Source organism: Cyrtonyx montezumae, unplaced genomic scaffold (assembly GCF_038088225.1).
Source record: "Cyrtonyx montezumae isolate F1298 unplaced genomic scaffold, pur_monq_1.0 scaffold_7, whole genome shotgun sequence".
In the NCBI taxonomy this organism is placed as follows: domain Eukaryota; kingdom Metazoa; phylum Chordata; class Aves; order Galliformes; family Odontophoridae; genus Cyrtonyx; species Cyrtonyx montezumae.
In genome coordinates, this window is record NW_027072078.1 from 19,005,238 (window position 1) to 19,031,409 (window position 26,172).

Genomic DNA, 26,172 nt, shown 5'->3' on the forward strand with positions numbered 1-26,172 from the left:
CATTTTGGTTCCTTCTTCTTCTAATTATATTCTTCTTCATTATAAAAGAAAAACTACTTATTATTTTGCAGACTCTGTGAAAACTGATATTTACATTATTGAAACTTGAATCAGATATATTTAGCGGTTAAAAGGAACTGAGGTCTATACTGGGTGGAAAAGAATCTTTCAGGGAGTTGGAATTTTATGCATAAGGGGAATTCTGGAAATTCCTTCTTTCTCTTTGTGTGTGTGTAATGTATTTTATATATATGCGTGTGTGTGTGAGTATATATAATTTGTGTATATGTATACATTTTTTCCTTTAGGTGAGAGAACATCCAGTTTATCACTTAATTAAGGCTCAAACCCAGAAGAAGATAGGTGAATTATCAGAAGCTATCAAGACCTTACAGATGGCGAGGAATTTGCCTGGAATGAGAAAACATACAGCTTCCTCAAAGACAAAAGGAAAAAGAATTGAAATTGATACGAGTGACCGTGTGGCTGTCTTTCTAGAATTAGTAGAAGCTCACTGTTTGAATGGAGAAGCGGTAAGATCACAAACATACCCAGAAACTATTTCTTTTTCCTGTTGATAGAATTGTCTAATCCTCATTAGCCTAGAATATAAAAACATCAATTTTTCTTCCAACAAGATATCTTCAAAATCTCACAAGACTGATATCTGACTTGACAGGTGGTGTGTGAAACTTTACGAGAAGAAATATATATTTGCATGTGCTAAACTTTGACTCTACATTTTTGTGCAAAACTTTAATTCTGTGGAGCACATACACATCTGAGTGAACATGAACATTAGATTCATATTTTGTTGTCAGAATGCTACTAGAAATATTTTGTGTCCTTACCTTTGCATGTTAGTATCCTTACTCTCAAATGAATCTTAAAATGCTGTAGGACACTACATATGTCTAAGGGTATAATGTACCCGCATTGCTGTAGTTGGAAGGCTGAAGGTCATCATTTTCTTAATAGGACTCATTAGAGCACAGTGTTGTCCGCTTGAATTTTAACCTTTTTATTTTACACGTGAAACATCAGTGAAGCAGAAAGTAGCATTTTAAATGTTTCAGCAAAATAAATGAACACTGTGGCCTGGGTTTTGCTGGTTTTTTTTCTTTTGCTTTATTTTTGTATAATGATCTCAGACATACATTTGCTTATGATGGCTTTATTTTTGTTTGTTCAACCATAAAAATTGTGCTAATTCTGTTTTATGTCCAGCATGAGGCTGCCGTAGTACTGCAAGATGCCATTGATGAATTTTCTGGAACTCCTGAGGAGCTAAGAGTAATGATTGCAAATGCAGATCTGGCAATTGCTCAAGGAGATGTTGAACAAGCCTTGACTATGCTCCGAAATATTACACCTGAACAGCCCTACTTTGTACAAGCTAAGCTGAAAATGGCAGACATTTATCTTCAGTGCAGGAGAGATAAGAAATTATATGCTGCCTGCTACAGGTAAAAGTTTGTGTTGTGTATATGTATTATTTTCCAAGATGTTAAATGGTAGCATCTTGAGCTACTTTTTTCCCTTTTTACTAAAACAAGTCAGAAAATTAGTGATATAATGAACTCAAGTGTTCTAACATTTAAAACAGTATTCTCATTTTGGATAGATTTCAGATTTTTTTATTTTAAGAAAAAAATCAATGTCTCTAGAGGATAATATTATCACACCCTACTTGTTTAGATACCAAAATCTACATGTTAAATATTGAACGTAGTTCTGTCCTCTGCTTCTAGAGACCTAGTAGAAAAACTGCCAAGTGCTCATACATATCTTCTTCTTGGTGATGCATACATGAATATTCAAGAGGTAAGTGCTTGCTAGGAATGAGTAAGTGATTGAGTCATTCCTTGGCTTTGGAAAGTTGAGAGAAGGGTAGCATGGCAACTCTTACTGATAGGTAGTTAGGAAATAAAGCACTTGTGGATGTTAAAAATGAAATTACCAACTATAAATGTAGCTATTCTAAATTCAGATTAAAAGCTGTTGAAAGTGTCTTCTAATAATTCTGGGAGGAAAATTGAAGGAGAGAATTCCTTCTTGAAGAATGTTCAGACAAAAATTTGAAGCAAAAGCTAAATTGAATTCAGAAATTAAAGATGTAATTAAGTCTCAAAACTACTCTAAACAACTATGTTACAATACTGAAAGTTTTATGTAAAAATCATAAACTATTGGATTTCAGTATATGCACTAGATATCTTTTGATTACTTGGTGGATTGGAAATCTTGTTCAGCATGTAATAGAAGAAGCATAGGAGATGCACTGTAATTGGATGAATGTAGAAATTTGAAATATACACACTTAAATTCATATTTTTGGGAGAGTAGATCGGGTTAGAACATGCAACTAATTAGGTAACTGGTTTGGGAAACTAGGCAATTAACAATTGTTTTCTCTTTAATGAAGATAATGAATAAGTACAAAGCAAAATATAGTTTTCTTTTCTGTTCTTACAGAGCAGAAGGAAAGAAATGGCTTATTTTCCATGACACTAATTTCAGCTGTGCTTTATATTAACTAGTGAAATGTGCAGTGGCAGAGCAATTTCAGAAGAGAAGTAATCTGAAATGAATTCAGACTCATTTATTAACCAAGTTCTTTCCATATTTTGTTTTAACAAGAAAAAATGTATTTAAATGGGCTGTATGCTTCCAGCAGTCAGACACTGATCATTTTTTCTCTCAGAAGTTTATTTCATGATCCAGTAGTACTGGCACTTGCTCCTGCAAGTACTACCAGTTTTTTTATTTTCCACGTTTCTTATCTTAATCCTTGACTTCTGTGTTTTTATCTTTCACTGTTGAAGCCTGATGAAGCCATAGAAGTCTATGAGCAGGCTTTGAAGAAAAATCCAAAAGATCCAGCTTTAGCAAGTAAAATTGGAAAAGCCTTAATCAAAACACACAACTATTCAAAGGTATTCTGTAAATACTTGTTTGATTTTCAAGTTGAGAAGTGTTTAATTTTATGGCAGTAAAGAAACTTCCTATCCTGAGAGTAAGTTAACAATGTAATATGCAACTGGCCAAAGTCATAGTTGCATATTGCTGGATATAAGCCTGATGGATTGTAGTTCTAGTGACTTAGATTTGACATGTGTTTGGAGCTGCATTTAAGAACTGTGGTTAAGTATTTATCTGTTGGCACTTAAATACTTAGTATTGTATAGGAAAATGGTAATGAAAGCTTTAGTTTCTTAATGTTGGAGAAAAAAGAAAATATTTGGGGAAAACTTGTGAGGTGTTACATCCTGGGAAGTTTAAAAATGTTTCGTCATCATGTTTTTCAGGTAGACTTTAGGGAAAATGTTTCTCCTTTTATATAGTAAAACTGAAATTTTATCTCTGATCCAACTGTTACTGCACAGCTTTAGCAGCTAATAAAAATGTTGAATTGACAGCGAACCAACTAACTGAAGATAATAGGTGTTAACATGGTTAACATGCATAGTCACCAAAATGTGGGCCCTGGTTATTCTGTTTCTTTAATTTGGCTCTAAATCTTGGGAAGTCCAAACCTGCAATTAAAGGACATCCTATTAATACAGTAATTACTAGAAGATGACTTAGTTACTGAAGGAGTGAGGCAAGTCTCTAAGCAAAACCAAAGTAGTAAAATTGTTTTCCTGTAAGTTTTTTTTAATAACCAGATTTTTGTGTTTCTTTTAGGCAATCAGTTACTATGAGGCTGCCTTGAAAAGTGGTCAACAGAATTTTCTTCGCTATGATTTGGCTGAACTTTTAATGAAACTAAAGCAGTATGAAAAGGCAGAAGTAGTACTTCAGCAAGCTTTAGATCATGAGTATGGTATGAATGTCGTTATTTTACAGCATAATGTGTAATTACTGCTATTACTTGTTTGTTTTCTATGTGGTTGTAGGCAATAATCAAGGTCCAGATGAACTTTTTTTCTTTTTTAATTATAAAGCAGGAGGAGCTATAAAGCAGTAGATGAAAAATACTCAAAAATAATCTTCATTTTTACTAAAATACTTGCCAGGATTTTTAAACAATCTTATGTAGGGACTAGAACAAGTTGCAAACTGACTTAGAATGTCTGTCACAATTGCAGCACTTTGAAGACAATTTGCTAATGCAGTTCAATATATTCATATTTAAAAAGGGGAATAAAAGCTGTTACGTTTTAGTATGTAGCTGTACCCAAGACAGTACTTTCACAACAGATTAAAATGAATACGAACAGGGGAGAACTTGTAGTATGTAAATACTACCTTATGCATATGTATTTTTTAACCATATATTCATTATAAAAAAAACCTGAATAAAGGAGAGGCTGTTTCTGTTGTCTTTAAGTTACTCATATACTTCTGAAAATGCAAATGGATTAACAGTCAGGTAGTTTGTATTCTTTTCACAACTTGAAGCATCTTTGCCTTAAATTTCACTCTGTACATGGTGATGTTTACTCCTTCTATTGCCTGCTAATTCTGCACACAGAGTCAAATCACATTCCTAAATAAATAAACTCAAGCTGCAAACTTGTTGCTTAAGATGTTGCCTGGAATATGTAGAGAATTTTGACTTTCCAGAATCTATTCTTAAAAGAATCAAGTTTATGTATTTGTTATAGTTAATGAATTGTCTTCTCTGATGGAAGATGGACGTTACCAGGTTCTGCTATCAAAAATTTACAGCAAAATGGAGAAGATTGATGAAGCTATCACTTCATTACAACAGGTAAAGGGAAGACAAAAAGAAACTCTGTGGAAGCTTGCAACATCTTCACTTTTATTCCTTGTTTTGTTTGTATCTGTGTTTCTAATCATAATATCTTTGTGAATAAGGAAAAAGTGTATGTGGTAGTGATAAACCACCAGTGACTGGTGTGAAACATAAGGAAAAGTCCAAGCTTTTTTTGGGCCGTCTCACTTGAATTTTAGGTAAAAATTCTGGCTACTACTGAAGACTGCTCCACACACAAATGAACACAGTGTGAATGTATAGTTTTAGCAGAGTAGTTGAAAACAGTGTCTATTTTGTATCCTTGCTCAGCACTGAGTACTATTCATAGAGCAAACTAGGATAGTTTTCAATGGCTAAATGTCATTTTCTTGTAAACTTGACTGTTTTATTTTTAAATAACAACAGTAAACTGTTAATTCTGAAGTTTAGTATTATCATTCAGTGAGTCTTGTTAAGAGCAGATTTGAAGGATACAGACAACCTAATCCATTTTAGATGAAGCTTTCTGAACACAAACCTTGAGTAAGCAATTGAGTCGTTATATTTCCTCTCTTCCACTACACCTCCAGTCTTAATAGGACTGGCTGCTCACTCATATGGTATTACTTTTAATAAATAACTTGCTTCCCTTGCTTTTTCAGAGTGACATTAGGAATTCCCTGTTAATTTTACTGTTTGTTAGTTCTCCTTCCCTGGTGGGCAAAACGGTAGGAGGAAGAAGTTCACTACAGCTACAGCTTGCCAACTTTGGTTGACAGTTCAGTGCTGTTATTCAACTTAATCATTTCCAAATGATTGGAGCAGCAGTTTTGAGACAAAACTTCAGCTTGAGCAGAAGGAAGGAGTCTTTTATATGTGAATTAGATAAAATTCAAGTTTAAATCAAAGAAAATTAATCAAGTATAAACAGATTTGGGCACAGCTATTTCCTTAGTTGTTCTTTTGGGGCATCTGTCTTTAACAGAGGTCTCTACCTCCATGCTTCTATCTTTTCTTACTCACTCCCCAAATGAAGAAGCTTAAAGTAAAATGGGATAGTTATTTTCATTTTTGCTGAGCTTTCTATACTGTGAGGGAATTAAGTAGACTTTGAGTTTTAGCTTTTGAAGTTTTGTTAAATAGACTAAAATTAGGCATACAAAGTCTATGAAGTACAGACATTACAGTATTAGATTGACATACAGTAGAGAAATATGTTGGGATTCCATCTTCTTGAAGTATTAAATGCTATGCTGCATTCCAGCATGCTTTTAATGTGTTTTTTTAACAGTGAAGGTAATTTGGGGAAAGATTTGTGGTTTTTTTTTGTATGTTTGTTTTGCATGAGATTTTTGTTTTGTATAGTGGAGAATTTTCTACTTTCTTTTTGTTTTTTAATCAGTTGAAGATTTTAGTGTGCATGCATAAATTTGTAACAATTGTAGCTATGTTGCTGTAAAATGAACTTTATAATATTGATTCGTTTGAAAAAAAATGTTGACTTATCCTTTCTTACCTTTCTTTTTACACTAGGCTCGGGAACTACAAGCCAGAGTACTTAAACGGGCTCAGATAGAACAGCCAGATGCAGTTCCTGCACAGAAACAGTTAGCAGCTGAAATTTGTGCTGAGATTGCAAAGCATTGTACAGTTCAGCGGAACTATGAAAAAGCAATCAAATTTTACAAAGAGGCACTTGTTCACTGTGAAACTGATAAAAAGGTCAGTTCTCCCTCCAACAATCTTGCATTTCTTTTCTCTCCGCTTCTGATGCTTGGCAATGCATTTTTCCAATTATCCACAGTGTAGAGCTATATTTGCTTTTTATATTTTTTTATGATGAAAACCACAAAGGCTCTGTGTACATATTCATTGTTTTCTTCCTTATCTTTCCTTTTTGTCACTTAGAATAAAGTAGTAGTATATATACTGCCTATTTCAGTCAATTTACATAAAATCCTCATTTGAATGGTGATCTGTGTTTGCTGAGTGGTCCATTAGTTGCCTATATCATAGGCAACTATCAGCGACTGTCAGCGTGCAATAGTTGAGGATATGTGAAGAATGATATGGTAATAATGGAGACTGTTCCAGCCTTGCTTGTTGCCTGCCATCTGGGAAGAAATCCCAGTGACCTCAGTCAGTTCAGACAATTTCTCTCTCTGCTGTCTATGTTCTAGTAGTTCTACACTACTTAGTAAGGTTCTGGTTTTATTAAAAACAGCTGAGCAGTTATTATTGTGCTGCTTCTCTTTTCCCTTCACTGTCTCTTTCACACAAAACTGCATGTTAATGTCAAGCTTCTACCAAAATTTATTACTTTTATCTCTCCTCTTCATTTTTCCCTTTCACAGCCCTGGCTTTTAGAGATAAGAGATGCTTTAGCCTTTTGCTTCTCTATAATGAACAACAAAAACTATTGTCAATTTTGGATTTTTAAGTAAAGCTTATATCAAACTTATTCCTGTGTTTTTTTTTTTTCTTTCCTAGTGTAAATGTGTTATTGCATATGCAGGTATATGTGAATAGTTCTAATTTTGCTTCTTACTTTTCATTGTACTGCTGTGCGATTATTCAGCTGCTATCAGTAAGCACATCACTTGGTTTTAATACCTGAACTCCTGTATTGTGGTATCGAGGATACCTTGTCCTTCCTAAAGCTACAACTTTAGCATCTTTGAGACTCTTCTTCCTTGAAGCAGATTTTTGCTTTAACGTTCTTCTCTAGTTATGTGGAATCCAATGGCATCTTAGCAGAGCTAAGACTGTATTCCTTTTTTTAAATAACTTGTTTCCTGCTTACAGTATTGCAGTAGATGTCCAGTTTAACTGACATTCTTTTCTGACATGCTCCAGGCAGGAAGTTTCTCAGCTAGCATACTGCTTCACAGTCTTCCACTGTTATACATATGAAAACTTTCTTCAGATCACTATTCTCATATCTAAAATTCTTAGACGTGCTAAATCTGTATCTGTTCCATTGCTTGCTCACTTGCCTTTCTGTTTCAGAATTAGAGTAATTGAACCTAATGTAAATGTTGGTTTGTTAATATTTATTTGGTTGTTTCTCATAAATGAATTCATACACAGCCTTAATATGCTAGTTAAGGAGATGCAAGCAAGAAAACAGTTCCTGTAAGAACTGTTTATACTGCACAACAAATCAGTGAATGTTAATGAGATATTTACTTGTTAGGACTTTGCAACTATTTGCAAGTATGTTTTTTTCTAAGATAATTGAATTATTCTTACCAAAATTATTTTGTCTTTGGAGCTATACTGCCTTCAGTTCTACAATAGCCAATTAAAAAAGAAAAGTTTTACCGTTTTTTTTTTTTTTTTGTAGCTGGGGGAATTCAAACAGTTCAATTGTTTGATCAAGAGTCTACTGAAAACAACAGCAAAAACTGTCTGTAAAATAGAATTATACAGAACAATCTGAAATCTCAAGTAAATATGTACAGAACTGAACTATCCTTCCTTAACCATGTACAATTCAAAGATTAAATATTTTACTATACAGGCAATGTTGGAACTAGCACGTTTATATCTTGCACAAGATGATAGTGATGCCTGTCAACATCATTGTTCCTTGTTACTGAGGAATGACCAAGATAATGAAGCAGCAACGATGGTAATGTACTGTTATTCTAGTTCTGTATTAGAAATTCTGAGCTTTGTGTGTCTGCAGTACGATGGCTTAATAAAATATGTTTAGAAAGCATCCCATTTCAGGCATGCGAGCAAATCTGTTGGAACAAAATGTTATATCTGTTTATGCTGGATACTGATTCAGTGTTAAATTTCTAGCAACGTTATCTTCATTTCATCTCAATACAAAATGTGTGCTTAATGTATTACCAGTAGAGAAAAAGTGATAGTTGTAATATTGCCTGACGTGGTTTAATTGCATGTATTAACAGTTATCAAATGATCAGAGAAGAGGTTTCTCTACTTTCTTCTCATCTCGTTAATACTTAAGCAAGCATTGTAGAAAGGAAGGAAAAAAAAGCAAACAAAACCAACTTCCTGAAGGAAAGAACTGTGTACTTAAGGTGTTACATTGTTATCAGAGAAAACAAAATAACTATGATTCTACTTGATCAACACTGTAGATGATGGCTGATCTCATGTTCAGGAAGCAAGACTATGAGCAAGCAGTCTTTCATTTCCAGCAGCTCCTCGAACGCAAGCCAGGTGAATATTAAGTAGTGGTATTTTTATTTCTTTTACTGATCTCTAGTGAGAGAGAGGTACAAATAACTAAAATAATGCTTTATTATGTGCTAGTTATAATGCAAATGAAACAAAGACCACCACTGTCTATAAAAACAAAGTTATTGTAGGGAAAGATTTGCAAATAATGTCTTTCAGATATAATAATTTATGCTGTTACAATGCATTGTGTATTGTTTGACTTCACCCAAAAGTAGTGCTATTTACTTGCAACCATAACGCATTTTATCTTATATTTAAACTATGAAGTGCACAGGCACAAGCTTGGAAATTTATTTCTAGATAAATAATAATAATAATAAAAAAAGAGATGATTAAAGGAAACTTGAATTAGAATAAGGTTATGACCAGACAGAAATGTATTTAAATAATACTTTAATGAATATCAAGCTTTCTATGAGACTTTGTGTGAAATAAGCTGTAAGAGTACAGCAACTGTTTTTGAGTTCTCTTGGAAATGAAGCATGGTTGTGCTCACCTTTATACTTATTCTTTTTAGGTGTATTGCTAGTATTACTTTGTCTTTTATCTGGCATTATTAATGTACCATGGCATATTACACTGTCTCATTTTTGTATGTGGAAAAACAATTCAGGGTCTTCATCTGTTCACAGTACAAATAACTAAAATTAGATGTCCTGTTTATTTAATTATTCAGATAATTATGCAACTCTCTCGCGATTAATCGATCTGTTAAGAAGAGCTGGGAAACTAGAAGAAGTCCCAAGATTTCTTTTAATGGCAGAAAAACATTCTTCCAGAGCAAAGCTTGAACCAGGTTTTCATTACTGCAAAGGACTGTATCTTTGGTACTTGCAATTATAATCCAAATAAGGTTTATATGATGTAGAGCTTAGTTAAATTATCTGTTAATTTTCTTATTGTTATCGTTCAAAGGTACTACTGCTACAGCACTTAACACACTGTAAATACTTTGCTTTATTTACTTAGTTAATGGGATTTTAGGACAGGTTTCTTTGTCTCTTCTGTGATACTTTGCAATGAACTCCACTCCAAAGCAAAGCTATTTTATCTCACGTTTCATATTTTCTGTTTAGTAACAAAGGATATTCTTTCTGGCTCAATGATGTAATATTACTACTTTGAAATTTTACCATTTCTCAGTCTTTTTAATCTGCAAGAACACGTTCCTTGCAGTAGCACACTTGCCTCTCAAAGCTTGTATTATCAGTGTGTGCAAGTATGTGAACTATTTTTTAAATGCTTGGGTTTCAGGTACGGCTTGGGGCAGCCAATTATACTTGCCTAACTTACAGTAGTTTAATTATCTGTGTAGGTACACAGGTGAACCAAATGACGCACTCCGCCATTTCAATAAAGCTCGGAAGGACAATGACTGGGGACAGAATGCAGTCTACAACATGATTGAAATTTGTTTGAACCCAGATAATGAAACTTTGGGTGGTGAAGTCTTTGAAAATCTGGATGCTGACATAGGGTAAGTGAACGAAGTAAATATTGCTTGGATTATTCTATTTCTTCTCTTGTCCCATCCACTTATCTTTTTAATTATGTTTCTTTATCATGTAAATGGATAGATTTTTGAGCTCACCTAAAGCTTTGAGTACTCTACCTATGAGTTGAGAAACAATTCTGAACTACAAAATAAGTAATTGTTAAGCAGAAAGGGTAGAGGAGGATATCTGCAATCCTAGGCACTTGAAGCTTTGGTTAAAGGATTGGGTTGTGCACGTGTTGGAACTGCCATTGTTACAGGAGAGAATGTAAACGCGTGTATAACAGATGCATGCTGTTATCATGGAAACTGCTAACTTGTAATTTATTTGACATATAAAAATGTAATTTTATATATAAAAATAAATATTTACACTTTTTTAAAATATGGTTTCTGATAATAGTAATTCAACAGAGAAGCAGGAGTCTGTGCAGTTGGCTGTAAGAACAGCAGAAAATCTTCTGAAGGAACTCAAACCTCAGACCATTCAGGGTCATGTTCAGCTGCGAATCATGGAAAATTATTGTCTCATGGCAACCAAACAAAAGTCAAGTGTTGAACGAGCACTGAACACTTTTACTGAAATAGTAGTGGCCGAGGTTAGTAGCTTGTCTCACATACGCAATCTTCTCCATTACACTTAATAAGATTATTTAACTAGTCTTGTAGTTCACATTATACCTAATTATACCTAATGTGAACTGATTAGAGTATTGCAAAAATGCACTGAAATAATGTGTTTAAAAAATCTTGCATTGGATGAAGACTTGGACCTCAACTGTATGCTGATATTGTCCTTTATTGAAGTGTGTACTGGCTTTTGGTTCAAGTTCTTGGGTTTAAGTTCTAATTGTATTTTAACTCTGGCAGGCAGCTAAGTACCGCACATGATTTTTTTCCTGCAGAAAGATCATATACCTGCACTTCTGGGAATGGCTACAGCCTACATGATTTTGAAACAGACTCCACGAGCTAGAAATCAGTTAAAACGAATTTCAAAAATGAACTGGAATCCCATTGATGCAGAGGAGTTTGAAAAGAGTTGGCTTCTGCTTGCAGACATATATATTCAGTCTTCAAAATATGATATGGCAGGTGAATTATTGAAACGATGCCTTCGGCATAACAAGGTAAGTGACTGCGTATTAAAAATAACCTTTTTATTTTAATTCATGCAAGTGTTTATTTTTCCTCTGAAGCGTGGAACAGGCATGGCAGGGGCATAGATCTTAGCTCTGATGCTTTGTTTCTTATTCTGTCCTTTTTTGCTGATGGAATTGTTCCTTCTCTACGTTTCACTCTCCTTCACCTGAGGTGCATTCAGTAATATAGTAGATATTATGCAAGATCGGGATACTATTTGTACTCTAAAGATTTGATTTAGGAAAGGTCTTGATTGTATCTATTTTCCTTGATTCATCAATATAGGAAGGTAAGGTACATTATTCAGTCTCATTTCTGAAACCTCCCTGAAAGCTTGCCTTTGCCAAACTTATATTCCTCTTATTTCCTTGTTTGAAATTAAGGAATAGATAGCTACAACAGGTCTATGTCTACTGTATAATATGCATCTACAGATACGCCTCTTAAAATAGGATGTATTCAATTTCATTTCTGTAGAAAATGAGCCATAATTTAGTTAAGAAAAAATTCTACCATGAAGGACGTTTACCCACTTGTCTGGAGAGCCAATGGAAGTGGCAAAATTCATACCGTGCAAGAGTAAACATGAGTCATTTCTCTAAATAAGACACATCTTTAAATAGGTAGTCTTTTGAGTATGGCTGTACCACAAATTACACATTGTAGAAATTCCCCAGCAGCTCTAAAAACATAGCCTATGATCGCCTGCCAGATTGCTTCTTTTCTTTAAAAAGGCTTGAAATACCTTTATGGGGGAAAAGTTAGCAAATGAAAGCCTGTGGCTCCTTGCCAAAACAGCATTGTAAAGTCGACTTTTCTATAACTTGTATGTAAAGAGGGCAAGCAGGAGATGTACCATACAAATAGATGTTGACTGGTTTAGATCTTAGAGTGTCTTTTTAATTTGCAGGAAAATATTTTCCATGCTATCCTCCAAGCTGGTTTATTTTGATACAGGAACAGGTTGCCCAGGAAGGTGGTGGAGTCTCCTTCTCTGGAGATGTTCAAGACCTGCCTGTTTGCCTACCTTTGCAGCCTGCTGTAGGGAGCTGCCTTGGTAGGGGGTTTGGACTCGACGATCTCTTAGAGGTCTCTTCCAACCCCTACAATTCTGCAATTCTGTTAGATTGAAAAATTTCATTATTGTGATTAATTTTTTTTAGGATGCTTTTTAGTGATCAGTAATTACTGTTGTGGGTATATATGTACAATGTAAGTAAATGCATTGAGTGAAAACTTCATATGCCTGCTGTCTTGTAATAACGTTTTCTTTCTAGAAGTGTTAGCTTTGGTTAATAATCACGTGATAATGATATTCCCAGCAGTTTTCGTTATGTGAAAGATATAGCAGCTCCTGGCTGGACTTGAAATGGCATAACTAACTGAGAGCTATCTGCAGGGTTCCTGGGGGCACCGAACATTTTTGGAATAATTGCGGTATCCTCTGTGAAGAACTCTGTACTTGACTCAGGGTGACTTAGGAAGTCATTGCAAAATGCTGTGTATTTTGCTTTAAATTTTGATTTAAAACTATCTTGTAATCAAAAGTAGTTCAAGTATCACTTAAGCTTTCTAACTGTAGGAATTTTAAGTACTTCAGCAATTAAATTTTGATACCTAAATGAAATCTTGTATGAATTGTATTTTGCAGTCATGTTGCAAGGCTTATGAATACATGGGATACATCATGGAAAAGGAACAAGCATATAAGGATGCAGCAATAAATTATGAAATGGCCTGGAGATATGGAAACCAATCAAATCCAACAATAGGCATGTTTATTTAACGTATATATATTACGTACTGTGGTAGCAATGAATGTTTCTACCCTTTACTGGAAAGACTACATTTCTCTTTCCATAGTGAGAATTTTACTGCTCTTCTTCTCATTAAAGCTACAGCTGTCTAAGGGTCTACTTAAGTCATTTGGAAAGCTCCCATGGCAGAAGATAGCTGTTCTATGTTAACTAAGAAATTTCAGCTTACTGTATTTAGTGCAAGATTTGATGTACAACTTTTTTAGTTTGCTCTTACCTGCTGTCTTAAGCATGGTATTCATTGTCAGTAATATTTGTATAGTAATGCAGCATCTACTGGCTTTAGTAGAGAGCTGTTCATACCTGTTCTGTATGTATCTGGTAGTGGCAAATCACTGAATACTTAATTATTACATTTTGATAATCAGACAAGCTTGAAGACTTTTTAAAATTGTTTAAAGGACTGTAAATATTTGTATTAAAATGGTTAACTGAAAACTTGAGAGCATTCAATTTCCGGTTTGGATGGTTAATTGAAGTCTTAGCTGGACTGTTACATTTGTAGACTACTTAAAGTGGGAAACCCTTGATAAAATTTAGGTTGAAATGTCCTTTCTTATTCAGCACTTAGTTTTGTCTCTGGGTCCTGAGGCTGGTGATTTACATAAATTTTGCTCCTACTTTCAGACTATCTTATGGCCCCTCAGAAATGCATGCTGCTTGTAATCTGGGGTCCTATGTTTTCCCCAGTGTTAGGGTGAGATGGCCTTTGGTGACATCTGGAAAACCACTATTGTTTTTTGTGCGTTTGTCGTTTTTTGTAATTTTATTTATTTTACACAATCTTGTAGCTGTTACAGTTATGAATTGCCATGTGTTTCTTTCTGTAACTGTAACACTTGCAGGCTGCAATGATTTGGTTCATAGTTTTTATCCTATGTGATCTGTGACTTAATGTGTTATTGAATCATAGAATGGTTTGGATTGGGAAGGACCTCAAAGAGCATCCAGTTACAATCCCCCTGCCATGGGCAGGGACACCTCAATATACCCAGGATGGGACTATTCTGACAGGCTGATGAAAAGTATACATCAAATATACCTTTGAAAGCATCAGTCTTGATGTGTTCCTGCAGGGCTTCACCATTCCATGTGACAAAGTTTTATTAGTGGTCTGCTGACTGTGGAACAGAGAAGCATTTTAATTCCTTGGTTTGTTTCTGCTTTTGTGACTTTTCTTCTGTCCTTTAATAATAGAATTGTTTGTTTTCTTTATAAAAGAACAATGTATTGTATACCAGAAACTCTGACGGTGAGAAACTTTGTAGGGCACCACATTCACTGGAAGAAGACAGCCATTATGTGTTCCCTGGAGAAAAAAATTGCTCTCTCAAATGTCTCATTTTTATTCCAGTGTAGCTATCTATCTTTGTGTAAAGGACATTCATGTACTACTTAAAGTGACTTTCAATAGAAATTTTTACTGCCTTAGATAAGGGGAAAACAAAAAAACAAATATGTTAGCCATAGAAACATATGGTAACCAAAATGAACTTCAATATGATATTTTACGTATTTAATACAGATATTGAAACTTTTTTTTCTTTGAAAACACCTTTTTTTTTTCCTTCTCTTTTTACTTACAGGATACAAGCTGGCTTTCAATTACCTGAAAGGAAAGAGATATGTTGATGCAATCGTTATTTGTCATAAGGTAGAATTTGTACTTAATACTCTCTCTACTGTAACTACTTTATGTAATTATACATCTTTTGTTAACTTACAAGTGGTATATCTTATAATTCTATCAGTCATGCTTCTGACATTAGTAAGTTTGACTGTGTAAGAGATACTTAAATTTGCTTTATCCTGAGCTCTGTATCCATCCAGTAGATAAGAGGTGAAGTGGTTGGCTGTCGTATATTGAAGCATATTCAAGTGGCAGTGCCTTCTCCTTGTTCTGTGGTTGCTGCTTGGTAAATCCATACAGAGCTGCAGCTGAAGACGATACTAAGTTGTTTGTATTGGAAGACATCATTAGAAAATACTTCATGAATTGTCTGTGTGGTACAAATATATGTAGAATAGATGTAGAATTATAGAAAGAGCTACAATTCTAGTGCCAAGGTGAACATCATGGTAATTATTAATATTAATAATTGCTTATATTGAGAGAAATTTAGGAGTACTGGAAAGGTTAAATTGAATAAAAGCGGAGGGAATTGATGGGCAAGAGGATAGGGTATACTAAGAAATAGCCTGAAGTTTATCATTGCAGAGAAAGTATGCTTGAAACCTTAGGGACATCTTTGGAGGCTGCTGTTCTGAATGCCTGCATCTCAGACAACCTAGACGCTTTAGCCCTTGACCCTTGCATTTTTCCCAGTACGGTTACAAGGCAGTGGGAAAGGGAATCAATGTCTGAAGTTAGTCTTGACTGATTTGGTACTCTTTAACTACAGGCACTTCTGCATCCTTACAAGGAACTTACCGTGTTATTCAAAATTCTAGAATGAGTAAGCTCAGCAATAAGACAGTGACCACCCAAGTATTCTTTCCTTTCAGACACAGAACTCTATACTGAGTTTTTTTTGTCTTTTGACAGGTCCTTGAAGCACATCCAAACTATCCAAAGATCAGAAAAGAAATACTTGACAAGGCTCGTGCATCATTAAGAACATGATTTTTTTTTGAAGCTCATTGACTTATTCGTATAACATGCCTTTGAAAACTATTGCAGTGACAGAGACCAAATCAGCACAAATGTATTGTGAGTGTGATTAACTTGCATTCAGTTAGAAGCCTGGATCGTTTTCAAGAAAGGTGTGCAGCCCTGGAAGGAATTGTAGGTATTCAGCAGAAAATGCTGCTTGCATGTATGGTACGTAAAACATTGTCCAGAGATTAAAAAAAAAAAATAATAACAAAGATAAAGACCATGAACATCTCTAGAGGGTACTGCCCAAGTGCATTTCGGATAAACACACAACTCGGATTCTAGTGATTTACTTACTGGAGGTCTATTTTCAATCTACTTCTCAAAAGTTACCAGTGTAGTCCACAATGTATATAGCAAGTATTCTATACAACTGTGTATTTTTAAGAGAAATAATAAAATAATTCTAAACACAAGTATGCATATTGCAGTCTCTTTCTAGTGAAATGCTATGGTAGTGCACTCTTCTATTCTCCCAACAGTGCCAATATGTTCTAGGGAATATATTTCAGTATTTGTTTGGTTCATTTGAAATAGTACTCAACAGCCTGTCCAGACTAGTTCAGGCTTTGTCTTTGTTCATTGTTATGATGCTGGATCTTAGTTTAAAAAATTCATCTATTCATGATTTCTAAAGTATGTTTTTTATTTTTACATATACTGCAAATACACTATCTTTTCAAGGTTAAAGAAGTTACGTGCATTGTTCTCAATGAAACTTTCATTTTTCATGAAACATTAATTTGTAAAATTAAGATCTTATATGAATATTCAGTGAATATTTAACAATCATGATAATTTTTAACATGGTATTTTTTCTACTCATGCTGTATTATAGGTTTCCATGGAGATAAATTTTTGTTGTTTAATTTGGAGTGTTTAGTCTTGTACATATTATGCTTGTGGATCTTTAAGGGATTGGTAGCACGCTGTGCGTGAAAGAATAGCTTACCATTGACAACTCAGTGTTAAGGCCACACAACAGACTGTTTGAAATTGTGTATGATCTTGCCTATCTGTGACTGGGTACAGTGTCTTGGGTAACTTACAGCCTTGTTTCCTGAACAGATTGATGAACATCCTGCATGCAATGATGGAGATTTCTAGATCCTGCATTCGAGCAAATTCTGAGCTTTTGGTCAGACAAACTAAAATTAATGGAAACTAACAGGTAACAGGTGTGTAATACTTCTACAAGTTTTGTATGAAAGATGGGGTTGCAAAAGACTTGAGTGAGTGGCTTCTCCTTCCACAGGTAACCTTGAAAGTTAGGCTGTCGATGTATCCTTTTTATACTCGGCACAGTATGGGAAGAAAATGATTCAGGTGATTGGGAGAACTGATAGTGTGGGAATAGGATGAAGGACTTGAAAGGATTTGAAGAATGCTGAGGCTAGAAGAAATTAAAGGAAGCTGGTTTTTGGGAATCAAAGTATAAGAATCGTTAAGCTGCTGGATTATTTTTTTTTCCCCACTGGTAATACATAGGGTTTTTCAAAGCAGTTTCTAAGAGAGCATTTCTTTATCCACAGCCTTTTTTTTCTGTATGTGATCAGTGTCTTTCTGCTTGCTCCCTAAGCTCACGTTTAGAATAAAAATAGGCGCTTTATGTTGGTAGTGCAAGACGTTCAAAATAGGTAAAACTAATCTGCACCTCCTTTTATTTTATTGTGAGTATAAGTTGCGTATTGCCATTTCATAAGATGGTTAACAGAATAGGTAACGGTGACAGTATGATGCAGAAATTAATTGATAGAAATTGGTCTTAGGTCTGAAGCTTTTCCTTGCTGATTTATGGTGGAGAGTTTTGTTGATTGTAGCATGAAATGTAAGATTTTTGAAATTCTATTAGGCTTCCTAAAAACATGTAGCCACTAATGTGCTTTTATTAATCAGTTAAGTCCATAAAATAAGAGTGCAATTGAGGAACTAATTATATTTCAATTAAAGAAACAGTGGCTATAAATAATTCTTTAGAGGAAGTTTTGCTTTATTATAATACTCCCATAAGGTAATGGCCTTTCGTTCCCATGAGGTTTGTATAAGTTGAAATTTTTGTCCTTTTTTTTCTTTCAGTGTAGAAGGAGTGGCATTGTTTCATTTCTTGTTAAGTGTTAATTCCATCTTCCCTTCTGCTTTTACAGTTCTTATTTTAAAATTCATGTCTTGGTAGCTTTTTTCAGTCCCTTAATACATGGCTTTGAATGGAAGAGACTTCTGGAGGATGAGAGGGAGGATGGAGGGTAGTCAGTAATGCTCATTTCAAAGAGCTGCAGTCTTTAGCATGATGTTGCTTGGCAACCCATCTTCCACTTTGCCTTTGTTGAATAAAAGAGGAGAGCAAAGCTGTGGTTTCTATTCATTCACTGGAGCTGGGAATCCAGGCATCCTGTAGCTATGGCAACGTGAGAGCCATAGGTGTTGCTTCCTCTACTATCTTGACTGTGCAGGTACAGAATTCCTAGAGTGTCTTCTAGAGGATATGTAATTTTTTTTAAATGATACTCTTAATTTCCTACTTCTTTTTCTACAGGTTTTTACCAATATTAGAAAGCTGGTCTAGAAAGTATCAGTGAATAGATATCATTAGATAAGTTGGATTCTTGTAAGAAAAAAAAATAGAAATAATTTACAGTTCACTTTCTGAGCTAAGTTTGATTATCTTTAATCAAATCTTAGATGTTGCTACAGCCATTCTCAGAACAGCTCACAGATCAGGAAACTCCGGTTTAGCAACATCAGCCTTTATCTTAACAGTCATTAGGGGAGTGAGGAGCTCTACAAACACTACAGTTTGAACAGAGCATATATTTATCAGTGTTGAAAATATTTTGTAGGCACTGCCTTGGAAAGTGATCCTGGGGACAACACTTTGGGTAGGCTGCTACTGTGGGGGAGATGCTGGTTCTTATCAAGGGACATGATGAACAACTTAACAACTAGGTTTGTTTCCTATACAATAAGCAGGAAAAACAGGAGAAAAATCACCAGAGAATGCTTTCTCTGCCACTTGCTACACTCAGATTACTGCTCTGTCAGGTCAGGCTCTTTACAGCTGTGGGTCAGATTTTGCTGTGGTTTTACCTCCTGATTAACTTGTGAAGAAATTGACTTTTTTGGACTGTTACTTAAACATGTGGGTTTTTTTCCTCTGCTGGAAGAGGAGTGGAGCAGCTGCTCTGGATCTGGATTTGAACAACAGCTCCTGAAAGGAGAACGTGTGCCTCTTCCTCTGCAGCCTGTACTCTGGAAAGTAACAGGTTTAAAACCCTTTAGTAGCACCAGCATTTCTGCACGGTCCTGAGCTGCACGTGGGAGCTGCAGCTGCAGCCGAAGCTTTCACAGCGGTAGAAGGAAGGGCTGAACGCGCTTCACCATTTCTATCGCGTGACCTGGGGCCGAGCTGTGACCTAAGGCGCTGAGTGTTGCTGTGCAGATTTTCTCCCTCGTGCACAGCTGCTGTCGGTGCGTCGTTGCGTCGTTGTTGGGTCGATGCCGCAGCTGTGCCCGTTGTTGGGGCCGCCGCTACGAGCTCAGCTGAAACGCTGCGCTCTGCTCCGGCGCCAGGGAAAGTCGGGAACAAACTTGCAACTTCCACAGCACTCCCTTCTCAGAACCCTCGTGCTTTCCCTCTGTCCACGCGCTCAGCGGGACGCTGCTCCTCGAGCACTGATCTCACCTCCAGCTTTTTGTGCCGTCTCCCAGCAACGTGCGCGGTGCTGCACGGCGGCGATTGGCGAAAGCTCGCGGCGCCGCTGTGCAGCGCGCTCCGCGCGTTAGGGCTCGCGGCGGATCCCCCGCTATGCGAGGGTCTCGCGCTCCGCCGGGCGCGGCGCGTGCGGGCGGTTGAAGGGAGGGTCCGCTCCCGCCGCGCGCTTCCCGCCGCCGCCTCGCGCACCTGGCCGCCAGGTGAGGCTGAGGGCGGAGCGGCGCGCAGGCGCAGGGCCGCGCGCACCTGGCGGCCGCCGAGCGGAAGGCGCCGCCACAGCCCCGCGCAACGTGGGCGGCCTCCGCCGGGGCGGGCGCCGCGCTTCCCTCCGCCGGCAGCCGCTCGGGAGGGCGGCATTCCTCCCGCCGGACCAGGTGAGCGATGGGGCCCGCGCGAGCGGCTCCGCTGCCGTCGGGCGGGGGGGAGGTGCGGTTTGGGGACGGGAGCGCGGCCGGGGCCCGGCGGGAGGTCCTCAAGGCTACGCGGTGCCCTCGGGTCGCCGCGCGCAGCCGGGGGCTGCTGGGGAGCGGGGCCGGGGTGCGTGTGTTGGGGGGGGTCTGCCGGAGCTCCGGACTGCTGGAGGCGCGGGCCGGGGCCGCGCGGGGACCGGGAGGGGCGGTGGCTGCCACGTCCCGGACCCACAGCAGTGCGGTGACCGCGGGGACGTCGCGGCGGGGCGTCCCCAGCTCCGCGTGCCGCGCTCCGCGCTGAGCTGAGCGGCTGCCCGTTCCCTGCACTTCGTACCGCCGGTGTTTTTTTGGCGTTTTCTTCGTATTCCAGTGCGGACGGGAAAAGTTACTCGTGATGCAGATTACCTCAGCTTCGCTCGTTTCTAACTTTGTGTACACGTGCTTATACCGAGAAGTCTTTATGAAACGTTTTTATGGATCAAATACAAAAATGGACGTTACGCGTTCACCTCAGAGCGTTTCCCACGTTAGCCTTCCATTAACAAAACTCGGTGCATCCTGTGCCTCGGTCTCCTGCTCGGTCCCGCCTGAAGGCCGCGCTGTGCTGCCGTTAGCCGCCTGTGCCCGCGGTCACTGTCATCCGCTGCCGCCTTCCCGAGGCCGCAGTAGCAGTGAAGTAGAAATTAAGTTGGTTGTGCAGGGTAGGTCGGTTGCTGCTATTTCTGTCGCGCCGTGGGGAGCAGCAGAGTGGCTCTCCCTGCCCTGCGGCTCCGTGGCCATTTAACCTCGCCCCGTTTTTAGGTGGGGCAGCTGGGTGCCGTGACTGCTGTCAAAATAGCAGCAGGATACGGCCGCCCTTAGTGGTGTGGTCCTTGGTTAGCGGCCGTGTTGCTTGGAGAAATTCCTTTGCGCTTTGTACAAACGTGTGCTGCCTATCTGCTCAGTGAGCTCACACTGTGTGCTGGGCTTCCCCATTTCTGGAAGTGCGGGGAGTCACAGTTATAACGTGAAGTCACGCTCAGTTGCTGACCAGCATATGTGAGTTTTTCCTCCCACTCTGCTCGCTCCTGTGCTTGTCTTCTGTAAGATTAGAATTTGCTTCTGGACTGCTAAATGCTACATTCTGTGAAATGCAATCTTAGTCTCTTGCCCACCTGCCCCAGAGCTGTCTGCTTTTCCTTAGCTTTTCCAATGCCAGGTGCTGTACGTTATAGTTTTGCTTCTAAACAGCGAAAACAATGTCACGGAACTACTTACAGCTGCTGAGGAATAACATCCAGTAGTCAAACCACTGCTTTTTGTTTGCTACGTAAGTTTGTTTAGCAGCAACACACAGAACTAGTCAGGTGAGGGCAAGAGCAAAGAGAAGGCACCTCTAAGAGTTTTCAGCAGTTTGGTAACCAAACAGACCCAATAAACTTCAGTGCATTTCAAAACAAGCAAAGCAAAAACATGAGAAAGTTTGGTTTTTTTTGCCTTACACTTCTGTTTCAAGCAAATTTAAGGCTAGTTAAGGGTGTAAAACTATGACATTAGGCCCTGTGCTTAATACTCAGATGTTCTTATCTTAGAAACATTACTGTGATTGGGAAAGAAAAAAATTTCCCTTGGATATGATCCAGGGATTGTTTTCTGGTGCTTAAATAAAAATCAGACACCAATCCTGCAAAGTTATAACAGCACTTTACAGCTGCCGTGGTGCTCAGTTGTCATTGTGGCATTTTTAGGAGCAGTTTAGAATGCTTTTAACAGCAGCCCAGCCCAAACTGGCAAGGAGAAAAAGGAAGCTGCGGTGTTGACTGAAATTTAAATTTAACTCAAATTCAGTGCATTGTTGTAGTTTGGAGATTGTAAAAATAAGCTGGAAATATTGTTTTAATATATAGTTACCGTGTACTTTTAATTCAGCATCTGTTGCCACGGGGAACTACTACAACTAGCCTCTGTCTCTGCTCATCCCTTACAGCGCTCAGTTGTAGAAAAGTAGTGGTAGTGCCGAAACTAAAAGAGGTTTTAGAGGAATATGGAGAAGGAAGGGGTTGTGGTAGTGCCATTTTTCTAACCGTAAAGAAACTTTCAAAGAAGACTATTTACAAGGCTGGAATACAGTTAGGTGTTCTGAACTGCCACTGCTGTTTGAATTTCTTCCTCTCATTGTATTATCATCAGGTTACTGCTTCTGATTTTTCTGTAGTAATGACTGAGGTGGATTACTTCAGTCAGTGCTAGAATAATCTATGCCCTTAGACTTGTTAAGACTGCGACTTGAGCAATAAAAACACTCAGTATTCTTATAATGCACTCAGGAGCAGAGCAAGATTTCCCCTGGCTGAGTGTCAAAGAATGCGTCTAGAGGAGCAACATCTGGGGTTTGCTGATCACTAGCTCTTTGGGTATGGCCCTGTCTAGGGAACAACCAGTGGGAATTCTTGGTGGAGCCAAGGGGCGAGGACCTGGTGCTGAGTGCAGACAGGTACTGAACATGTGATTCTGCTTCTCCTTCTCAGCTGAAGCCTTGGTCTTTAAGTTATATGTTTTATTTTCTGAAATGTTCCTTTATTTTAGCCAAATACTAATAAATCATAAGCAGTGGTACAGGCTGGTCAACTTAAGCAGCTCTTTTATTTTTCCCCAAATTCTGAAGTGCTTTGCTCTTGGTTGTATGGAGAGCCTCAGGATTCCACACTCATCTAAACGTGTGTGAAAAATTCAAGACCTGATCGTGTGAGTGGATGTTCTTGTGGGAAGTGGGTATGATTTTGTTCAGTGATTTTTATTCTGTTTAAATATCTTTTTTCTTTTTTTTTTTTTTAGGAAAATTTTTTTATTTCCAGGGTAGAGGAAGTGATTATTTTAGAAGCTAACGTTTTAGTGGAATCTGCTTTGGGATTCATGCAAAGATGACAGAAAGCCCTGGAAAGTTCCTTAGCATAGCAACACCCAACAGGTGTAACTGTGTGCCCTTTGCAGATTTATGCTGGTCCGGGAGAGCAGCTGGTCGTTAGTGTCAGGTGTTTTTTCCCTCCAGAATTTGATCAATGTTTGCTCATCGCAGGCCTCGTTAAGGGAGCGTTAAGGTGTTGGGGAAGGATAAAACACAGGCAAGGTTTTAATGAGACTGTGATTTTGGAGTGAAGGAAGTGGGATTAAAGGTGAAGCTAAATAGTGTAAAAAATGACGTGGCTGCAATGTTGTTTTAAAAGCATTTTTCAAGTTCTGTGAGCAATGTTCTCAGAAATCACTGGAACACTGTTTAACATCCAGATAAAAGAAAGGTAGATTTTAAAACAACTTTCCTAAAAAGCAAAGATAAGCTGTTGACACCAACCCCCAAGAATTTTCTCTTTACTGGATTGTTCTGGAAGAACTTCCGATGATTTAGGTTACCGTGGCATGTACTTTTTTTAAAATGATTGCCAGCAGTGTTCAGACCGAGCTAACAGAGTCGGAGCTGTATGCGTGCGGGTACTGGAGCGAGGCTCTCCCTCCTGTGAGGCCGGGTGTTGGCAGTCAGCGTGACACCGGAGCTGGTGGGTGGCACAGTGCAACAGGGCTGTGCATTCAGCTCGCCTGCTGCCCCGTGCTGTGCTGTGCTGTGCTGTGCTGTGCTGTGCTGTGCAGCAAGGCGGCTGCTGCCTTTGGCGCTTTTTAAGAGATGTTTGTAGTGCTGATAAGTTTTCTTGTTATTTTATTTAAAAACCAAACCAACCTATCCTTACCTTACCTTACCAGTTACCTCAATGAATTTAATTGTGCTATGTATTTCTTCAGCGTGTCCTGAAGGAAGAACCATAGCCTGGTCTGTGCTTACTGGTGCTGTAAAAATGTATGAGGTGTTTGTGGCGAGTGAAGGTTGCATTGCTGACTGCAAAATTAGTCCAGTTAAAAACCTTCAGAAAGATACAGCTTTGGTGACAGTTGTTTGTGTAACATAGTGTTTTGGAAAGTGATACCATTCTGTGCAACAAAAAGCCCTTCTCTTCCTGTTAAGCACTGTCCCTTCAAGGTATTTCATCAAAAACACTGCACTCAGAAGCACCGTGTGCATGCTACTGTGTGTGCTCATGGAATGTGTGAATCCCCATTGAAAGGATAGACTGTGTTGCTCTGCTTACACAGCCCCCTTACAGGAGTTGTCTTCTCTTTCCTGGGGGCAGGCATGTTTCACCTGTATGTTATGGCACTGGTTATGCATGAGCAGGCAGGGCAGGCAGCTCCACTACAAGGAAATATGCCATCTAAGAGAAATCACAGTGCATACAGATAAAAAATGTAAAAATAGTTCAGTTACAAAGAAAACCAAAGGCAGAAAATTTTGCTATGTCCATTCTTGTTTGCTCTATAGTCTGTGCAAGTCTTAAATGAGTTGCCTAAAGACAGATGTATGCAAAACCACGGGCAGTGTAAGAAATAGACTTGATGAATTTTAGGTTGTGTTTATATTGCTTTATAGATATTTTGACTGTTACGTTACGCTGATCATGAGTTTCCTAAGGATTTGCATATGCTCAATTTTTGAAGGAAAGAATCTCAAATAAAATTAACAGTAATTAAAATTTTTGGTAAAACGTATGCACTTCAAATGTTTCATGAAGAATAGGTTACTGTGCTATCATCAGAGCTAGCAGCAGCAAAGATTTAATTCCCCAGAAATATGTGCAACAATCTGCATAAGGCATCACTGGTATCATCAAGTACTCATTTATTTATTTATTTATTTATTTATTTATTTTTGCGGAGAACAAAGACAGAGTTCTTATAGTGTACACAAAGCTCGGGGAAAATGAATTGGTAAGCATAATGTGAGTAATAATTGTTGCATTGATTTAAATGCTGAAAACAGACAGTGGAAATCTGATAACTGCGTTTTTAACTTTAACTTAACTGCTAAGTTAGTGAGAAGATTTTTATTATACTATGTCAGATAATGGATGTGTAACCATGGTACGTTAGTTTTCTACCCTTTCTGAGTAGCCTAATTCCAGGTCATCAAATCAAGAGAATCTTAAGCATTTGACCTGAATAAAAATTCAGGTATCAAATTGAAGTATTGTTTCAGTGTGCAACTGGTGAAATTCAATGTTGCTATGTAGAATTGCCTTCTGCCTGTCTTTTCACGTTACATCTTGCAACAGGATGTACATCTGAGTTTAATCTTTACCACCATGAAGAGGCCAAAAAGGTGATGAGTGAATGCTATATTTTGTTAGTGATACAAAGAATATTTGAGGGATGTGTTGTTAGAAAATAGACCAACCTTGTGCCCTCCTTCCCCAGTGTTTGCCTGACTGGCTCTGCCCAAATGACTGCTGAGAAACAATAGTGTAATTTTTCTTTTTTTGTAGAGTTGCAGGGGCTGTAGACTCAAGCTGACCCAGGGCAGATTTAGCAGTAGTGGTTTTACAGGTTGCATTCTCCTTGATGGTGCTTGGGGTTTTACGTTCCATATTGGGTTCATGTAGCAAGGTTTTGGTAGCAGAGGGATTGATGGGTGCTTTCCGTGAGCACAGCTGCCCTGTGCTGGTCTCAGCCAGCTCCAGCACAGCCCTGCTGTTGGCCACAGCTGAGCCTGTCTGTGCAGCAGGTGGTGACTCTGTGATGGCCTTTATAAGAAAGGGTAAAAAATGCTCTGCAGCAGCTGTGAGAGCAAAGTGAGAAAAATGTAGGAAAAACAGGCCTGCAAGCACCAAGGTTAGTGAGGAGGTGCTCCAGGCACCAGAGAGGAGACTCTCCTCCCACCTTAGGAGAATACCCTGACTTCACTTGAAAAATGACCACAGTCAGTAACCTAGCTGACCAAGAGAAGCCATTTGATGTCATCTTTTTTATTTCATCACATAATTTGACACTGTTTTTCACAGTATCTTTCTGCACAAATTGCCTAGCATAGGGCTAGACAGAAACATAATGTAATGGTAACATAATGCAATGAGTTAACAACTGGGCTCAAATGGCTGTAGTAAATCAGGTTACATCAGGTTGATGGACAGTTGCTAGCAGGATTCTGCAGGGCAGAAAAAGA

At 38.2% G+C, this 26,172-nt stretch overlaps 1 protein-coding gene across 1 annotated transcript in view; it reads left to right on the forward strand.

The window, feature by feature from the left end:
• Nucleotides 1-16,007, forward strand: part of TTC21B (tetratricopeptide repeat domain 21B) — a 28,684-nt gene extending 12,677 nt beyond the window's left edge. Inside the window, exons 14-29 of the mRNA XM_065750974.1 lie at nt 309-533; nt 1,228-1,466; nt 1,752-1,824; nt 2,826-2,936; nt 3,688-3,826; nt 4,611-4,717; nt 6,236-6,424; nt 8,226-8,336; nt 8,818-8,899; nt 9,597-9,747; nt 10,236-10,397; nt 10,819-11,014; nt 11,321-11,545; nt 13,210-13,330; nt 14,962-15,029; nt 15,921-16,007. Of these exons, the coding sequence (XP_065607046.1) occupies nt 309-533; nt 1,228-1,466; nt 1,752-1,824; nt 2,826-2,936; nt 3,688-3,826; nt 4,611-4,717; nt 6,236-6,424; nt 8,226-8,336; nt 8,818-8,899; nt 9,597-9,747; nt 10,236-10,397; nt 10,819-11,014; nt 11,321-11,545; nt 13,210-13,330; nt 14,962-15,029; nt 15,921-15,998 (2,277 nt within the window). The 3' untranslated portion in view covers nt 15,999-16,007. The remainder of the gene's footprint in view (nt 1-308; nt 534-1,227; nt 1,467-1,751; nt 1,825-2,825; nt 2,937-3,687; nt 3,827-4,610; nt 4,718-6,235; nt 6,425-8,225; nt 8,337-8,817; nt 8,900-9,596; nt 9,748-10,235; nt 10,398-10,818; nt 11,015-11,320; nt 11,546-13,209; nt 13,331-14,961; nt 15,030-15,920) is intronic.
• Nucleotides 16,008-26,172: the final 10,165 nt, after the last annotated feature.